Consider the following 21,006-nt stretch of genomic DNA (forward strand, 5'->3'; position numbering starts at 1 on the left):
GTTGGAATTGATATTCGATAGCCCGACGACTAAATCGACCTTCCCGTCACTATGTTTGAGCACGAGCGAACTGAGATAAGGTTAAACTAAAAGTGGTACTACTATCCTGTAATTCGCCTAAAAATCTGTTGTTTTCTTCAGTGACAAAAATCGTGGCATATGGCATACGCCTCTTTTTCCGACATCGCCGATTCCATAACAGAAAGTGAGGACAGAGAGTGGTTATATTCGTCGGTTAGGATTTAAATTATAAACGATTTAATTTGCTATCGTTTAGGAAGGAATAGCGAATCAAAACATTTCGCTAGATATTTTCAACAAGTTACATTACAGCGCTATCCAGCGTTTCTAACCTTAGAAAGGACTCAGAATTGTCGATCCTCGGTAATGACTATGTTTGATGCTATCGGCTCGATAAATGGAGAATTTTATTTGCAAGAATTCAATTTTATCGAGACTGTTACGTCAAAAACTCGTTGAATGTCGAATGACAATTATTACAGAGACCCAAAAGAATAACTACCCAGAGTATCGGTACGAAGCGCACTCCCCGCTTCCTTTAAATTTGTGCCCCATCCGCCTTTCCCACTCCTCGGTAAAAAACATGCGAAATATCAGCAGATATGGTAACTTGCAGGGTACCATGTATATATGCATATATATACTCGTACATGGGTATGCTGGCACAAGTAAAACAATTCTATTCCCTCATAGTGTAATGGAAAATAAGTCCTTGACCTGCCCACTCGCCCTAGTGGTGGGGCTTGCAGGGCCAAATGAAAATTATAGTCTTTCTAAGACGGGAAAACAAGAAGTTAGAAGAAACGGACTACCAGATTGACCAATCAAAAACTTCAGTAATCAACACGGAGGTTGGTTTGACAGACAAGGATAGAGGTAACCTTATAGTTAGCCCTACGGTATGTGAACTTCAATCATCAGGGTAAAGGGAACAGTAACTACTTCCCTCTATGTGGCCTGTGGTTTACCAGGAAGATCTGGTATCCGAAGAAACATTGGGTGTTATTATGAATCATTTTTATCTCGCAAAATTATTTATCATAACAGTTGAAAAAACTACCTCAGACAATTTGAACTACCCGGAATAAAATGTTACTTAAAACTAACATTCACCTATTAGCGTGATATCTGATGAATCTTACACACCTTTCCACATGATCAATGTGTATTGGATTTCTGATTAAAATAAAAAAGTATATACTAGATATCTCTTTGCGGAGCAAGTTAAATGCTTCACTCGATAATGCGTTCAAGGAATAACGTAAAAGGGTCGTAAATATTTTCATCGAGGAATAAATCAAAGTTAATACAGAATTAATCTAACAACAGCCACGATTTACCATTGATCGGTACGAGAAAACAGATCGTCAAAGTTTTATTGGGTATAGTAATACATCTTTTTCTATATCTATATGTTTTCTCATGTTTAATTTTAAGTGTAATACGCCTCTTCCACCCCATCTCGCATGAAACTGGTAATTTATTCGAATAGTACAAATTGTTAAAATCCTCAAGCCCCAACCCCGTACAAAAATATTTATAAGGTTTATTGTAATTTCAAAGGAACTGCGGAAGCGATTCCTGAAGTGTTGTCACCTTTATAGCGTATCAAAATTTTCTGCCTGGCGAACGAGTTTGTTAAGTCAAGTAACTGATAATTTTTCCCCTTTTGCCAACAATCATAAATGCTCACAGCAGTTACAAGGCCTGAAATCCTATCATCGTTTTATACACCAGAAATAAAATCAATTTATGTAGCTAAAAAAAACGGATCTTTGGAGCCCTTTTTGGCAAGAAACAGTCATGGAGTCACAGTAGGGGCAATAACGTTCGAGGAAATTCAGGAAATGGTAAAGATACGGGAGAAAATTGTGAACACGTCCATCAATCAAATAAGTTCACCAGTTAAGTTTTTGAATTTTCATTAAATTTTCATTTTAAACAAAGTATTTTTTTTATTTATGTGGGCTTATTTGGGAAACCACTCATCCGAGTCTTGTCATTTCTAGGAGACCTCTCAGCTTTGTGACATAAATGAGGAGACAGGTGGTACTGTCCGCTTATTTATTCCCACTTGCACACTTGATGATGACTTCAAGGCGTTGGAACGCGCTTCGCGGTTGCAAGAATAAATAAGTGGACGTTTACCACCTGTGCTCCATTAATTTAACATCATGGTCCTCCACCATACTATATCAGTTCCAATGCCATGAAATTAGCTCTTCATGTTTGATTGGAATCTTATATCCGGGTTTTACTTCATAGTAATTAGTGCGTAGATGCAATGACAAGAGTGAGGGAGAAGAGAAGTACAATTTGATGGGAACCGGTATTTTTTTTCGTATTCTTGGAAATGCTGGAAAAACTAGTGCAATAATGAGCCAATATTGAAAATCCCTGCCCACGTCATTCGGAGGGTTTACCAGGGTCTCAAAGAGATTGTTTGAATAGATTTCTTGGGCCCTGAACGATGTGCGGAGAATGTATTTTCCGACAGAAGATAGAATTTTTCTAGTTTATTTCATCTGCTAAAATTGTGTACCAGCGTAAGAGTAAACGGAAAAATCATGGAATAGTATACGAATATTCAATCCGTTTAAATATATGGGAAGGATTTCTATTTTGTCTTAGTTTAGGAAGTTTGGTCCCAAAGTGAAAATTTGTAAAGCTATTTATTAATATTTTCCTTCGAGTACGCCCTAAAAGCATGCCTGTTTACCTAAAAGGGTATGGATGCATTTCTAGGTTTACGAACTCCAAATAGGCAGTTATGAAATATTCCCACAGTGGAATGAGCAAAATTTGAGTTAAAAAAAGATTGAACTTGTTCTTGTGTTTTTTGCGACATGGTTGGAATGAATGTGGTGGAAGATTTATGCCTAAGGTACAAACGAGTACATCAGCCAAAGTATGAAAAATGTTAGTGCGTGTTATAATATATTTATGCATACAAACACATCAAATATTAATACATGGCTAGCATCAAACCTATTATCTGCTAAAAATTGTGAAATCAGGAAGACTGAAGGTATTTATAAAGCTGTATTAGGTACAAATGTCGGCCACATTCAGTTATAGAAAATGGTGAATTTCTAAATGGTACTGCAGAAGCATGCTGCCATATGACGGAATGCAATGATGTAATTAGGAATAATACAGCTATGATGAAGCTTGATTTCAATAAGAAAAGTGTTATGCTGACAAGTATAATGACACTGATTCACAGGCTGACAAATAGGGGTTATATATATATATATATATATATATATATATATATATATATATATATATATATATATATATATATATATATATATAACCATAAACACAGTAATCAACCCGAAGGTCGGCTTGGTAGGTGTCGGTGGAGTTCACCCAGTACTAAGCCCGACATGTGGAAATGGAAATGTGGATCGCGGTAGTCCAGGGGGTAGAGCGTTGGACTACTGCCCGTAGAGTCTCGGGTTTGATTCCCGGACAAGGCACTCTGGGCACCTGTTGCTCCACCCAAGCTATGTGATTTTTCGGTTACCAGGTCTTCCTGGGAAACCATAACCGGCACAGGGAAAGGAACTGGCACCCTACCCTAATGTGTGAATTTCACACACCGTTGGGCTTAGTGCTGGGTGAATTCTGCCATCACCTACCAAACCGACCTTTGGGTTGATTACTGTGTTTATGGTTTTTATATATGGAAACAGATGTAAGGAAAAGGGATGGGAACACATATAAAGGATGAACACAGGAGAGATGGTTCGTGAAATATATATATATTTCAATGTGAATGAATATTTGTTCGCCATATGGCTGGGATTTCGTGTTTGAATATGTGTATACATATATATAACATTGATCAAATGTACGTTTAGGAAATATCTATTTAATTAATGATTAATATTTCTTCTCATCGTTAATATATTTTTACCTATTCCAGTAAAATGTTTGGACCCATAATAACCAATGTGTATTGCATCTAATTTATGGACGAAATGTGCAAAAATGTAACATTTCTAATAATCCCAGTCAATATTTTCAGAGAAGCAATAATGAACATTTTAGAATATCTATTATAATATGTAGTGACCCTCTGGAGAGCTATTTCCTTGGGGATCGCCCGGGTCACCTGCCGGGGTACTGTCAAGTGACCCGCCGACGCTGGCGATAGATTTAGCCATCTGGATTTAGGCGACAGGAGAGGAAGAGTGAGGTGGAAAACACAAGCTCACAGATATGTATGTATTTGACACTGAAGGATACAAACGACAGCCCGTCCAATACATAAGGAAAGCAAGATTATCTTCCTGCTTCCCAGCCAAAAACGAGAAGGGATTCTTTGAATGCGACACGATATTCATTTACTCAGTCGTTTGAGGAGAAAAATAGGAAGGAAGCCCATGGGTGAATTTCATCCATCAGCCCATGCGCGCATGCATGGAGTGGCACACTTTTCTCTCGGGTCGTGCATCGTCTATAAATAGACAAGAGAGGCTCGTCGCACACTTCCCGGTTTCTAGTGCGTGCCTCTCCGCCCGACCGACGGGAAAGTTTCGACCCGGATAAAAATTCGAGGCGTTGACGAAAATGCCGTCGGATTATTTCGAGGATTAGGAAATCCGGAAGAGGATAACCCTTCCACCCGTTTAAAATTAGACCTCTTTGGTATTGATATTCCACCCTTTTAGCAGGCGATCGGAAATATCTCCCCTCCATTAACCCTCGCTGTTCGTCAACGAGGAAACTGAATCTAAATCTCGTCCAACAAGCTTCCAGAGGGCAGGGGCTGTATATCAGAATAATGTCACGGCTCATATTCATAAATATTTAAAATACAGATTTAACTCACAGAAACGAAATACCTATAACACGTGTGGAGCTGAATTTAAGTTACACACGTGCATGTCGTAGTAGTAGTAGTTTTGAGGGGAGGCGACCGACAGCTAAGGTCATTTGCGCCATAGGGGATGGATAGGAAAGGATGAAGGGTGGAGAGAAACCCGGCGTCGGCATTAGCCTACTCTTTACGAAAGGCGCCAAGGGGTCCGCAGTTTAACGTCCCATCCGACGGACGGCGTACTCACTCAAAGTGCCCTCCACAAAGCACCTCAAGTAGGGATCGAGATACCTCTGAAAAATATTCAACACCGCCGGGATTTGAACCCGCGCCCTCACGGTGGGAAGCCAGTACGTTAGCCCCCGCACCATCTCGATCCCCCTACGTGCATGTCTTATCATGACTATCGTAAACCAATGATAATGCCAACGTGATATAAACGTGCTGTGTCGTTGGTGTGATAAAATTTTTAAATGTTAAGGCGTGACATACGAATGACTGATACATTATTTTATTTTTTTACATTTATGAAGTGAGCGGAACTGGTCAGAACTCCTCGCAGCCAGACCAAAGCCACCTTAAATCGTTTGGCCTGGGCCTCGACTGGACGTGGATCTCAAGGATATCGTCCGTCGCACGATGGCAGGTCGCCAATCCCCGCTGAAACACAAACACACGCGCACAGAAATACAGCGATCCGATCATAGGTCTCGCATATCCGTCGCGGTTTGCACCTGCGAAAGCGTCAACACGGTGTTCCCTAATGCCACCGCTACGGAAAATATCATGGACCAAAATTATATCGCTGAATTGGACCACCGGGATAACAGACAACCTTCACTGACCTAAGACAACCTTCACTGACAGCTTCAATTACTAGGTCGGCCATTGGACGATGCACAACAATATCCAACCAATTCGCCCATTCATTATTTTTCATTTTAAAAGCGAAATCTAACGATTCCGACCAGCACGCTATCTATGCATAATGTAGACAGGCATGTATCACACCCATGTACTTTTGTTTATGCATATGAGCAAACATAATTTCATTTTTAGGTATAAAGTCATGTTAATGCATGAATAACTGGTGTCCTAGCACCCATCATTTATAAATATAATTTAGTTTTTTTGGACTACTCGGCCCTTGTTAAACTTAGGAGTTTACCTAAAAACGAAATTATACTCTACTGCAGTCCAGCAACTGTATCGCATATGAAAATGTTACATTGTAGTGAAACGCGCTGTGCCATGAATCAATAAAAGTAAGGGAAATACAGTTATTTTTAAACTTATGTATAATATAAGTTATGTGGTAACTCATAATGATTACTACTTGAATTTTAAATTTTTTTAAATCATTTATTTTAGGGATATTTCTATTACACATGTTGTCATATTACCCGGTGCGATTAAACTATAATATATGATGCATGTACTGTGAATTACTCCTTTCACTCTGATGAAGACGGTTGGAACCACAGAAAAATTAAAAGTTCGGCAATTTTTCTTCTGTGTGTATTCCTTTTCTGTGTATACATTTTTTTCGGTGTGTGTATATATATATATATATATATATATATATATATATATATATATATATATATATATAGAGGGAGAGAGAGAGAGAGAGGAAGAGAGAAAAATTGTACTGTAATTTCCCTTGCTTAATGTCCCCAGTTGGAATGATGATATATCGACGCCATGTCGATTTTGTTTTCGCATCACACATACGAACGTGTAGGACATGACACGCATTCAAGTAGCCATTATTCCTCAGGCAGATGGAAAAATCATCGAAGGCACATTTATCACGGGAAAATGCACGACACAATTAATAATTGTACGGCAACCGTCCATGTCATTCCCTTCCCATTGATATTTTGTGTACCTATTCATGGACATCTTTATTACGCCTTGACCCTTCGTTCCGCCACGTGGGGTGTGCCTAGAGCATTGGCATATTTTATCCCTTATGTTATTGTATTTACCACACGCGTTCACAAAAGGAATGCCAGGTGACAAGGGTTTTCCATTACGATTGTTTGAGGTGCTTGGCCTTGGTTTTGTTGTGATCGTGACTCGTGCGTGGGAAGGAAGACTATTTAATCTGCCTGTGCTGCAGTCTCAGCTCTCTTATTCTATCCGGGTATCGAATTTTATGCGATGAAATGTCCAGGAACTCGTAAATATATAGACATGATTGGATTGGTTACGTCCGATTGCATCACTAGGATCCCCTACGATACCCTCCTGATGTGAAGGCAGTGCGTGGGATACTAATAATTCAATCAGGCGTCTGCAGTGATCCGTAATGGACTGATAAGACTACAATAGGGATTTTGGAAAATCTAACCGGTCTCAGAACAATGCCGAGAGCCTTGCATTTTTCTTAGAGCGCTACTACGTATCTGTCTTGCTCGCTCTCTTAGTTTTCTCATAGTTAGTGCCTAGTTTTACCTAATTCCCACTAGTTCCACCAAGGGCACTGTCAAACTAGCTAGTTTTCTTAAAACGATTACGAATACTTTGAACTAGGATCCCTCACGATACCCTCCTGATGTGAAGGTAGTGCGTGGGATACTAATAATTCAATCAGGCGTCTGCAGTAATCCGTAATGGACTGATAAGCCTATACAATAGGGATTTTCGAAAATTTAACCGGTCTCAGAACAATGCCGAGAGCCTTGCATTTTTTTAGAGCGCTACTACGTATCTGTCTTGCTCGCTCTCTTAGTTTTCTCATAGTTAGTGCCTAGTTTTACCTAATTCCCACTAGTTCCACCAAGGGCACTGTCAAACTAGCTAGTTTTCTTAAAACGATTACGAATACTTTGAATTAACTTTACTGGTAATTCGTTTATTCACTTCCACTTTCTCAGATGGATTTAAATTAATTTCAGATGATTTCATGTTAAAGGAAATCCATACCCCTTCAGACTCTTACACCAATAGCTTTGGAGGAGTAGACATAAAGAATAGTTAAAATACATGGGTGACAGACTAAGGTCAGACTCAAAAAGCTCGTCGGGAATATCTGAGGAGTTTCATGAAAGTAGTTAGTGGGGGAATATCCGTATTTAAATAAGGTTATGGGACATTTTACATCGCGTTAGTCAGACCTCAACCGGGATATGCTTAGTTAGGTCCTTTAAAGAAGGTTACCTAATTACGTAATTAAACAGGGTACAGAGAAAAAGCTGCCCATTTCGTGAGGCATCTTTAAGCAAGAACAGTAAAAATGTATCATCAACCATCTATGTACTGGGTACGGCAACATAACTTCCTTTTTTCAATACAATCTACATCTACTTAATACCCCGCGAGCCGCCGCAAGGACGTGTGGCGGGGGATGTTAGGGCACCACCCATAATAAAGAAAAAAAAACCGCATGCAAAAGCCACAAATTTATACAATCCACAAACAAAACATGGTATGCATTCATGCAAAAACCCTTACAGCCCACACATATGCAAACACACAATCTACGTTTCAAACAACTTTACTTCACTTTCTCGTTGCTACATCTTCCGAATATACGTTTGAAAAATGCCAGCTTTTTTAGTGCCCTTCCACAAATCGTACGTGTATGTTCAATTTGAATAGGAAAAGAGGAAGTTATGTTACCGCAACCTGTATAATTGGAAATTTTATTCAGTAAATAGCCGAATGTAGAAGGAAAGATAAAAGAAAGTCTCACGGGAAACCACTTCGAAATCAGGAAAAACCGAGTAGCAAGACAGTCAATTCTCAGTTTCAGGGTACCGATCGAATAAATCATAAACGCTTTAAAACCATTATGTGTAGAATCAGTGGATTTTCAGAAGGTCTTTGTAAACGTCAATTGAAACAAATGTTCTAGATACTGGAAGGACTTTGGATAGACTATGACTAAATAAAAATAATCCATAGCCTAAACTAGAATCAGGTGACAACCATGGAGACGAAAAATAGAAGGGGAATAGCAGCCAAAACAAGCAAAGGAGTTAGAGGAAGATGCAACCTCTTACGACCACTTTTCAAGGTATATATAGAAGAATGTATCAAAGAAGTATAAAAATTTGACATCATTAGCGTCAAAGTGAATATTGAAGAAATTAATATGTTCCGGTTCGTAGATGTCATCGCTGTATGTGCAGAAACGAGAGCAGGCATGCAAGAAATGCTGAATGCTATAAAGTACCAAGTACTTCAGCAATAAAATACGAGCAGAAACAAGAAGAAAGCTGGAACACTTGTATCTGGAAGAAAGAAGCTGAAGGAAAATATTGCTATTAGAGGAGTGGATCTAGAGTAAGTGAAACCCTTCAACCATCTGACAAGCAGTAAAGATTGGGGTGGAAGAAGTTCGACCGAGTGGAAATTACAATAGGAAACATAGCGTACGTCGATTTGAAATTCATGAAATATAAACGTCGGTCAAATTTACGCCAATGGCCACTGATTACTCAATTTACTATAGAATGATTGCCTAACTAACAACCCATACCACACTTAGGCTCGTTTCTCTCGCTATTCACTTGTAAATAAATAGGAATTCTGAGTAAAAAATGTCATTAGAGAGCATAAACTAGAGTATGTGGCACTATTCACCTATCTAGGAATTGTTTTAGATGATGATTGGCAAGTTTGTCAAGTGTGTACGGTAAGACATGTATTGCGTTAGGAGAGGAAGCATTTACTAAGATGAGAGAAGTGTGGAAAAGGTTTGGTTTAATATGTTAAGATTATATTTTGAAAAAAAAACTTTGATGGGGAGCGTAGTTTTTTATGGCTTTAAAATTGGCCGTTGAGATAAGAGGATAAATGCAGACTAAATGCGTTTGAGTTAAGAGTGTGGAGAAGGATGAAATTGTTAATATGAACGGGAATAAAACCGAAGTTCTGAGAATGGTTTTACCAGGGGAGAAGGTTGTTGGAAGAAATTCAAAGAAGCCAAGGTAAATGGATGCATGGCATACTGAGTGGCAATGGAATGCTGAAGACTATGATAAGGGGAGAATGTCGGGGGTGGGTGAGGTAGAGGGAGGATAAGAATGGAAACGATGGAATATAATGAAAGGAAGAAACAATTCTGCAACGGTTTGAATAACGAAAAGTTTTATATTCATTTAAGTCGTGATGGTAATTTGTGCCGTGCCAGGCGTATATTAACATATTATAATTCCGGCGGTGCATAGTCTTCTGTGTCCATCATTAACCTATAGACTAAGCAGTTAACAACATAACTAATTTTGTACGAACGATTCTTCATCCCGTCTATTTCTGTGTAACTTTCCACCTCATTCAACCCATCACTGCTTCCATAACTCACATTTCTTGACCACCTACCTAGTTTAACTGAATGTTTGCAAACTTATAGCCCAAAAAATTGCAATTCAACTTGAAGCGTCCGGCATGTTTAACTCTGTTAGAGTTTACCGTAGCATAGAATACAGTTGTGTTGGCCAGGATATCTTATGTTCGCGGTTGTACGAGGGTCATCCGGAAGTGCATCATGAATTTTTGCCAGAAGGCCAGACAGTAAACAAAGAGTATTATTTGGGCGTTATGAGACGTTTGCGTGAAGCAATTCGCCGAAAGAGACCAGAAATGTGGGCAGAAAACTCGTGGATTTTGCACCATGATAACGCACCGTCGCACAGTGCTATCATTATTCGTAATTTTTTGACGAAAAATGCAACAAATACCATCCAACAGCCACCGAATTCACCTGATTTGGCTCCCTGTGACTTCTTTCTGTTCAATCGAGTTAAAAAACCATTACGGGGAACGCGTTTTAGCAGCCGAGAGGAAGTAATGGAAAAATCGCAGGAAGCACTGATGGACATACCGAAAACCGAATATAAAAAATGTTTCGAGGATTGGATCAAGCGCTGGCATAAGTGTGTTGCAGTCGATGGGGATTACTTTGAAGGGGACAATATAGATTTAGATGAATAAACTTGTATTTTTAATTTTCTGAATAAATTCCGGGAAATTTTTGATCAAGGTAGTATATATGTATATATATATATATGTATGTATGTATATATGTATGTATATATATATATATACACACACGAGGGTCATCCGGAAAGTAGTACCCGTTCGTGCCGCATGAAGTGCTGACGACGCGAGTAGCCGCTGGACGAGGTCAGATAGCTTCAGTGGCTTGTCTGCCTTCTCTGAGCCAAGTTGCGTGACGCTAGCATTGCCTGTGTTGTTTCTGTGATTGTTTACAATGTTTAAAAAAATTGAGAACGCCGCCAGTTGTGAAGTGAGGGCAGTGATTAAATTCCTCAATGCAAGAAACGTTCGCCCATGTGATATTCATCGCCAATTAAAGGAGGTGTATGGAGACAATGTAATGGACGAGTCGTCTGTTCGGCGGTGGTGTCGCAACTTCAACATGGGGAGGGGGAACACACACGACGATGAGCGTTCGGGGAGACCGTCTGTCATTACAGACCAACTGGTGAGCTCAGTTGACGAATTCGTGAGGAACGATCGGCGCGTCACAATTGATGACATCTGTGAGCATTTTCCCAATGTTTCTCGAACAATTGTTCATGAAATTGTTAAACACCATCTGCATTATGCAAAAATTTGTGCAAGATGGGTCCCTCGCGTATCTCAATGAGCTGGCGGCGAAGGACTATGCAGCAGGAATACAGAAACTTGTCACACGTTATGACAAATGCCTTAATTTGCTTGGAGATTATGTTGAGAAGTAGTTTAAAGTATCCTCTTTCAAATAAAATTTTTTATGTTTGTTAATATTTACTTTTGTGTCTTTATTTCACGAACGGGTACTACTTTCCGGATGACCCTCGTATGTAAGTAGTAGGGATTCTATGAGACAAGTGAAAGGAAAATGATACTCTTTTTTTTCCAGCTAACTCAGGAGGTAATGCCGTTCCGGTCTGCTTCATAAGGAAATTCAAGAGCCAGTCTTTTTTGGAAAACAAAAATCCCTGGAACGATTTTTAAGTCATAAATCTCAGTGAACGCTTTTTTAATTGACCTTTGACCCACAGAGAAGGCGCGTTAAAAAATTCCAAACCTTCAAAAATTGGTTGTGTGCAATTACTTAATGTCGATTTAATCACCTGGCCAAAAACTTTACCAGAGAAAGCGGGAGTTATGATTTGAATAAGCTTTAAAATTCGACAGAGTCAGAATAGCATTTTCTGGGAGATTAGCTCAGGTGAAAAATGAAGACAAATGGGAGCGGGCAAACAGATTGATTATCATACATTGTCACAAGGCAAAAATGAATCACACTAGAGCAATCATTTGCATCATCATACATAGTAACAAGGTAAAAATGAATCAAAGGAGAGCAATCATTTGCATTTATCTACGAATAAAATAACTTCATCATTAGATAATATTGAAACTGATGTATCTTCTGTGAAGTTATTTTATGAATTAATTCATAAATAATTTATGATCATTGTCAGAAATCAAAATAAAATAAACTGAAGAAAACCTGGACTATATCTTTCGTAGTGGCCAGAAAGAAACAATTTTCAAATTTCGATGTCTCCATTGGATGTGTTGTGCATTGCTACTATCAAATGTTTCAGATAAACACTCTTTTATTGAATTATTTTCCCGCGTTTCCATTCGCACTAAAAATATGCCCTCACGAAATAGTAAAATTGAAATGTGATTGAAAATATTAATGTATAAAATACTTATACTAAGAAATTATTGGCAATGGTAATCATTTCAATGCTGGATGAATCTTTCAAAAATATGCGATGAACAAATATACGTATTTTGATACTTTTGTCATAAAAATATATATTCTTCAAAGGATATCGGATTAGGACCGTTTTCAAATGACTTATTTCATGCTTTAGGGGGATAAGTTTTAAATCATTCGAGATTATTTGCATAAGGAGTTCCATGGCAGAACGCATCGTAGTTAAGGTGAGGTCTTAACAACTGCGTATACATGGCGAATAGATTATGTTATTATCACCTTTATCCTGTAATTAAGATAGGGGATTGGCGTGAAATTTGTCAAACACATCGTTCAAATTATTTATCGCAATATAATGTTCTGTTTCATCTACAAGATGCTATTCTTAGATTGGTATTAAATCAGTATTTCAAAACTTTCAAACTCCATATCCACTAAAAAGCATGACCTTGTAGCGTAAAATTTAATCGTTTATTATCCAAATCAAGATTTGCTGGCAATATTTTATTCTTGTCAATTTTAAAAAAATCAAACTTTTCATGACTGTACTCCAATTCATTCTGAAATCAAATCAGTATCTCATTAGGGCAACTGAACTGACGGTATAGTACTAGTCCTCATGGACCGAAGGTAAAATTTTACAATAAATTTATGTTTACTACTTAGGTAGATCAGACCACGACGATTATATGAGGGAGAAAGATTCCAGCACAGATAGATACAAATACTCATTCTTTCCCCGAAAAATCAGGAATCATAATGGTAAGAAACCGAAGTCACTTTAAAAATATTAAAAACTTTGAATTTACAAGTAGAAACAAAATTAAACATTGCAAAGATATTAGGTATATTTGTAGGTGCGTGTGAATCGTAGTCGGTAGTTTGAGTGTTTGCATGTGTATTGGGGTGTTAGTGTTCTTGCATGAATGTACACCATGTTTTGTTTGTGGATGGTATACATTTGCAGCTTTTGCATGCGGGTTTTTTATTCTTTCTAAATCACGGGTGGTGTCCTAACACCCCCCGCCACACGCCTTAGCGGCGGCTTTCGGGGTATTAAGTAGATGCAGATGTAGAAATATGTTGATAAATTAAAATCAGGACAATTTTGCAATAATGTAAAATACTATTGATAGGCCATTCGAACCACGGTAAAGGAGCTCATAAAAACAGGTGACAGATATAAAATAAATATATAGAACCTATAGCTCTACAATTTCACTTCCCCACGATAGGTAAGGGTTTTGGATAATTTCCGACGAAGACGCTCAGAAAGTAATATTTTTGACTTTGAGAGGCTAAATTTATAGCCGTTATAGCGGTGGATAGGGGTCCGACCGGTCGGATCGGTAGAGGGACCTCCCACCACTCAGGCGCACTTTAGTTCAGTCACCTCCGGCCATGCGTTGAGACAGGAGGTGGATTTTTCTGACGTGTGATTGTTTGTGGTGTCTTCACCAGCATGGAGCGCACCGTCGAGCAACGATACGCTGTGAAGGAGCTCAAAGGATATCGGTTCGACTCCATCGAGGCGGTTCAAGCGGCGACGACAAAGGCTCCCAACAGTATTCCGGAAACCGACTTCCAGCGGGCTTCTGACGAGTGGCAGACGCGCCGTACTACAGATGTATCGATGCAGGAGGAATGTATTTTGAAGATTATTAAGTAATTGTAATGATAACTTCAATAAATTTTGATTTTTGGGACCAGTCCCGATACTTGTTGTACCAACCCTCTATTCTATACTGTGTCATTAAATACACGCTATTTTAAAAGCTGTAAGGAATGATCGTTAAAGTTAAATATCACAAAATGTAAAGCATTGAAAGTTTGGAAAGAAAGATACATCTACATCTAAACAACACCCCTCAAGCCGTCACAAGGACGTGTGGCGTGGGGTTGTAGGTCACCAGCCATTCAACAAATATTCCCTCTAGATCTTTATATACCTGTCACCCCGCTATTCAGCAAAAACCGTGTGAAAACAGGGCGAACTAACGCAACCATTCTACATACTAACATAAGAGGGCTGTTGAAAATTATCGCGACTTTTGTGTTTTTTCAAAAGTTATTCATTTATTCATGGATTTCTATTTTCTTCCCTTCAAAGTCATCCCCATTAGATATTATACAATTGTTCCATCGTTATTTCCTATCCTCGAAGCACTGAAAAAGTCATTTTTTGTGATTTTGTTCTGCTCCTCCTGCGATGCAATCTTTTTGTCTGTCCTCTTAAATCTTAGCGTAGCGTCGTGTTTTCATGGACCTCTTCCGTTTCGGGAGCAAGAAAAATTCACTGGGAGACAGATCTGGGGAATACCGTAGCTGCGGCAACATCAGTTTTTGTTGGCCAAAAATTCGCGCAAAAGTATGAGCAGGGGCGTTGTCATGGTGCCAATATTTGTCCTCCCATAAATCCGGGAGTTTGTGGCGGATTAATTCGCGCAAATTGCGCATAACTTGCAGGTAATATTTCTTATTTACGGTTCTACCTAGTGGCAAGAACTCATTATGCACCACGCCCCTGCAATCGAAGAAAACTGTAGGCAAAACTTTCACATTCGACCGAACTTGGCGCGCTGTTTTCGGTCTTGGCTCGTGCTGCAGCTTCCACTGGGATGATTGAGCTTTCGTTTCCAAGTCACAACCATAAGCCCATGGTTCGTCACCAGCTATGACCCTCTGGAGCAAATTTGGGTCTCGCGGACAGAGTCAAACACTTCATTTGCAGTGTTAATGCGTTGCTGTTTTTGGTCGAAATTGAGCAATTTTGGTACGAATTTCGCATCGGCCCGTGTCATGCCCAAATAATTGGTGAAAATCAAATGGCACAAGCCAATCGATATCTTTAGGTCCTCAGTCACTTCTCTAACGGTGATTCGACCATTGGCCAATACTATTTCCTTCACTTTATCAATTTTTTCGTTTGTTGTTGACATGCTCGGGCGTCCGGCACGCTCTTCGTCGTTCACATCTTTTCGGCCCTCTGAGAACATTTTGTACCACCGATATTGTGCCACTGATATTGGTTGCTTAGGTCCAAGGTTTCTTCTCCATATGCCGCAGTAAACATTCAGAATGCGTGCGTCCACTTTATTTCGTTTTTCACACAAAATTTGATACAGATTCTTTGATCAATTTTTTGGAACAGGCAAAAATCTAAGACAAGCCAAAACTCGTCCAAGCAAAACAGCTGTCAACAATTAACTGAACATTCAAAATGTCCGAAATTTTTGGCATAATTAGGAAACATAAGTACCGACATAACGAAACTAAAAAATTGAAAATCAAATATACTTAACTCGCGAAAATTAAAATGTGCGATACTTTTTGAACAGAGATTGTGTATTTCGAGTATTACAGGGTTAGCAGCTATTCCTATGCCTTCACAAAGAGGGGAAGAAATAACATTAAAAAAGGGTAGGCATGCATGCCATACACGCACATATTACTGGATATATTCTTCACATTCCGGATGGACAATTCACAAAAACAACAGACCTTATAGACATTCACCTGCGCCCTGCCTGGAACAAGGGCGTTTGGGTGAGGGGGTGGGGGCGTTAGGAAACCAGACTTGGAGAGTGTTTTGTGGGAATTTAATTTTGTCTCCCCAATTTTCGGCTACGCGTACTTATTATTTCCTTAAGTTTCCCCCCTTTTATTGTTGTCGCGAGGAGTGCGCGGGATAAACGAATACTTGAATCTATCAGTTCGAAAATCTAACTCTCTAATTTTGTGACAATTATCGGCCTTGCCAATGTAGTTAGGGGACCTAATTATATCTCTAACATCAGATGCGAAACCATACGCTTTATATCTTTGTGATAAGTTTAATCTAGCCCTGAGTCAATGCATGTCTAAAGGTTCCCATTCAAGATGCTATATTAAATGGGTGACCATTTCTGTATTTTCGTGCGAATTTTTTACAAACCTAGCAAACCTTCCTCTTTACCCTATTCAATTCTGTAACGACCGTTTTTTTAAATTGATCCCATATGCTCGCCGAATACACAACGTGAGGTCTTACTATAGAAAAATAGCATGTTTCCTTCACTTTTTCGTATCTAAACCTTCGAACTACACGTTCGACGAATGCCAGCTTTTTTAGCCCCCCCTCCACAAATAGTGCGTTCATGTTTTCTAAGATCCGATGCAATGGTGATTCCCAAGTATTATACTTCATCCGCGACGCTCATCCGAACACCTCCGAGTGTATAAGTTGGCGAAGTTTGCTCGTGTTTTCAATTGTTTAAGAAATGCATGGCTGTACATTTTTTGGTATTTAATCCCAGCCTCCATTATTCAAACCATGAACCAGCATTTTTGAATGCTGTTTAAGTCAGTTTTTAGTGATTCACGAAACTAGCGAAACGCGAAAAGATAAACAAGACATAAATAATTCAAACTATTGGGCCAGGTTAAGAATTTCAGAATGGTTGAAATACTTGGGTTTTACACTGATGTCAAACCTTTCATTGAGCACACAAAAGAAAAATATGCGAGTTATTCTGAAAGGACAGTCTGGGCTTGTTTTCATTAGACGAGTTGCAGGAAAATGTTAAGAATAATTAAGGGAGAGGGGATACTATGCTTTATTTACAGTAAATTTGTAACACTGGAATACTTAAAATTGAAGGTTCTTCATCACTGTCTCTCGCTTAATACGAGTATTATACTATGCGTAGGTAAGTATAGCGCAAATACCGTACTGCATGTATTGCAATTATTATGATCTAAATTAAATGCATTAAATTACACATATTTTGTCACTAAAAACTAAGACACCCTTAATTTTTGATGCTGCATGCATTGTGATGAATCACCTTCCGCCACAAACCCTAACGGCGGCTTGCGGGGACCATGCTGAAGATTAAGCATTAGTATTCATGGCGCCTCCTCCTTTGATGAACCAATGTTGCAAGGATTCCGAATACCCCTCGCCCCACTCGGCCAGACGGTAGAATCCCTTAATAAGCGGTCGCCAATTCGGCGGAACAATCCTTTCCTGACCTTGATGAGAAGGAAGTACACATCCCTTAATAAACGAGTGTCGGACTGGCGAAGGTGACTAGTTCTCTCGAACTGTCAACCTGCATAGCTCGGGTTACCGTTCCTCGGTCCCACCCACTTGCCGGGTCACCAATCTTCGGTCGCACCCGCTATTTCGGGTAGCCATATCTCTCCACCTTATGGGCTCAAATCACTTAGCACAGTGGGCTCTTACTGCTAGTTAAATACCCCACTTATTTTCGTCAAAATCGTACTTGCAAATAACCAGGAGCAGTCAAATCACTACGTGGGAGGGAATGTGAGCTAATGCGGCATTGTACTATCTCTTGCCCTCTTCTTGGCGGTTGGCACGTCCGCTCGCGAGAGCAAGAGAAGAAGAGAGCGGCAAATTGGGAGGGAGGGAGAGAATATGTCTTGTGAACTGAGCACGCTCGACATCGAACCTGCTCCGCGGCGCCGCAGTCTCGCACGAGCAAACTGAGAGCTCGCCGGGATGAATGCGGGGGAGGAGGGAATAAGGAAAAACCATCGCGCGGCTGGAAACGACGGCGCTCGGCCGAGTCTGCTCGATGACGCACGAGCCAAGCCGAACAAGCAGCGGTCGTCGTCTGCCTGGGAGGTGACGTGATGAGGACGCCCCGGCGACCGGGAGTCTCCTCGCTAGCGAGTGGGACAGACGCCTTTAAGCGCGAGTGGTTAGAGATACCGGGTTTTGCGACGCGCGCTTCATACTGTCGTCGAGAATACAGAGGGGAGTAAAAATAATTGGCACCGGCCGAAGAGAGAGTGGAGTAGGAAGAGGAAAGAACCTCCAAACCCCCACCAACAGCCTCGACCATGGCAGGGAGGTGGGACGACAAGGCCAACCTCAAGTTCATCAGTCTCTACGAGAAGAATCTTTGCCTGTGGAAGACGGATAGTCCGGCTTACAAGAACAGAGACGTGAGGGAGAGGGCTATCAACAGGATGGTGGCTTCCATGGCGATCCCTGACTTTCGTAACCTGGAATGCAAGAACAAGATAAAGAACGTGCGGTCCCACTATATCCAGGAGCTGAAAAAGATTGAAAAGTCGAGGGGCCACAGCCCGAAAGGGCTACCCACTTACGAGCCTAAGCTTACCTGGTTTGCTCCCTTGGACAACTTCCTGAGGCCCCACATACTAGCGCTAAGGAAAGCGGTAAGTGCATTTCGACGAGACCTCATCGTTATGAATTACAGATTTAGGGGTGCCGTCACCAACGTGCGCTAATAAAGATCCCATTCGACATCGTGGGTCCCATTCGACAATAATAATGCGATTTGACAATAGTTTTCAATTAACCGTTCAGTGAAATGTGGAATTAATCGTGGTTTCCGTATTAGGAATGGCATACTGTTATTTCGGCTGATCAAAAATTGCGATATTCTTAATCGAAGTCAATCAAGTGATAGTTATGATAAAAACTACATCCATAAACGTCGCTACCGAAATACATCTAGAGTCAGTATAATAAGAACAAGCTAATTAAATTTGCAACAACGATTTATTTTTATATATTTATTTTAGTACCCTTCAAGCCACCGCTAGGGTGTTTGGTAGGGGGTGAATACTCACCAGACTAATTTTTACCCAAATATGACCCTACTGCGGTCGGATAATGTTATTCTGATCCCTCATCGTTAGAGGAAAAAATGATGTCTTAAATCTGTAATAAACTTAATCTCTCTAATTGTGTTGACCTGATAAAACTAAGCGTCATGACAATACTCTACCACCCCAGACCCCGGAGTAATTGTGTAGATGTACGATTAGATGCCTGTGTTCGTCCAAACGATTTTTGATTCGGATCTCTGAAATATCTGATAAGTCTTCGAATGCTACAGCTGGGATTCTCCTTCTTGCAGGGCGGCGGCGATGGAGAGGAAGAGCTGCCCACGGCGGCGAACGATGCGACGACACCGTGGCCCGACTCGCCTCCCGAAGACACCGACAAGATGCACCCCGCCGTTGTAAATCCCCTTCCCGCAAACACGACATCCAACTCGAACCGCTTCGTCTTTGCGGAGGGGGAGAGGGAGACGGATCGGAAACCAAATCAGATGATGGGTCTGGCCGGAGGAGCCCAGGAGGTCATCAGTCACCCGGGGCTGGACCTGATAATTGAGAGTCAGACGGTGAACGTGACTGCGGGACAGAAGGACTCCGAGTTCGAAGCGTTTGGCCGGAGCATAGCGGCTCAGTTGAAGAACATGCCCTTCTCAGTGGCGCTCCAACTGCAGCTGAAGATTCAGACACTCGTCACCGAGGAGAGGTTGACGATGCTTAGGGGTCCACCAGACTGAGAAGGCGGATTCGGGGAAACGTCGCCAGGGTGACTGGAAACTAACACAAATGCATGCGCGCGGTCACGTCTAGAACCAATTATGTGTCCGGATTGACTGGGCTTGCTTCTTGTTGGATAATTTCTCTGTGAGAGTTGCAACAATTTTTCACCACACCAATGTGTTTCCGAAAACAAGTCAAGGCCTCGATTCCGTATCTTTAGACCTATTGTCTTCGTCTAATTAAGGTCGTAGCTGCCATATTTCTACTGAACTCATTAGTGTACGATGTTGCTACGTTTCAATCCTGACCAGCGAGACGTTTCGGATTTCCACCAATCGGACCGAGGCAACAATTCCATAATCGATGCAGTGGTGTCGATGTAAATCTAGTCTATCGTTCCTCGATATGATTAGAACTCAGAATTCTCTTCAGCGAGATTAAATGAGAACTTTTTTTTGACGACAAAACCACATTTTTCAATGGAAACTTCGAGGAACTCGGGGAGTTCATAAAATCAAGGTCCAAGATATGGGATATGTAAAGTGCAGCGGAGCTCAGGAGCTAAGACAAGAGGTGAGATAGGTGGTGTGGAAAGTATGAAAAATATAAAACCGCGTGCTTTTTAGCTAAGGCCAATTTGAATTTTTTTGTTACATTTAAAACAAAATAAAATGGACAAGATAATGTACGAAATAAAAGTATGGTTTCTTGACATAAAAAAGGAACGTCTCTCACTCAATTTGCAAAATTAAAAAACCTACCATCCAATTATGTTGACCCTAATTTGATCCTGGGTCGATATTGTCCCTATTTTGAAAGAACCCTGACTTATTTAATAGTAATACCATTAAATAGTGTTTAATAACCAATAATAAAAGTAGTTGACCACTAACAACAGCTTAGTTAGTAATAAAATATCATCCGATACAGTAAGCGTCACATAGGGTGTCCCTCAAGGAAGTGTTATAGGTCCTCTATTGTTCCTTTTATGCATTAATGACATCGGGTCTTATTTCTGCTTGTGTGGCTATTACCATAGTCATATAACGCATTGAAGAAAATTGAAGAAAGTCGTGGGGAAGACAACATAATCGTAAGTATTGAGACTTTGCAAACAAACATACAAAATTGAATCCCTAAA

At 40.3% G+C, this 21,006-nt stretch overlaps 1 protein-coding gene across 1 annotated transcript; it reads left to right on the forward strand.

Annotated features, from left to right (window-relative positions):
- Positions 1 to 18,321: 18,321 nt before the first annotated feature.
- On the forward strand, positions 18,322 to 20,511 carry LOC139692432 (uncharacterized). The gene is made up of 2 exons (XM_071590661.1): positions 18,322 to 18,737; positions 19,445 to 20,511. Exons 1-2 carry the CDS (start codon positions 18,396 to 18,398, stop codon positions 19,880 to 19,882), a joined length of 780 nt encoding a protein of 259 aa, XP_071446762.1. The 5' UTR covers positions 18,322 to 18,395; the 3' UTR covers positions 19,883 to 20,511.
- The last annotated feature ends 495 nt before the right edge of the window (positions 20,512 to 21,006 follow it).

Source organism: Hetaerina americana, unplaced genomic scaffold (genome assembly GCF_022747635.1).
Source record: "Hetaerina americana unplaced genomic scaffold, ioHetAmer1.1.p SCAF_1, whole genome shotgun sequence".
In the NCBI taxonomy this organism is placed as follows: domain Eukaryota; kingdom Metazoa; phylum Arthropoda; class Insecta; order Odonata; family Calopterygidae; genus Hetaerina; species Hetaerina americana.

Coding starts and splice junctions, on each gene's coding strand:
- LOC139692432 (XM_071590661.1), top strand. CDS start 18,396: ATGGCAGGGAGGTGGGACGACAAGGCCAACCTCAAGTTCATCAGTCTC. Junction 18,738..19,444: donor TACTAGCGCTAAGGAAAGCG/GTAAGTGCATTT, acceptor TCCTTCTTGCAG/GGCGGCGGCGATGGAGAGGA.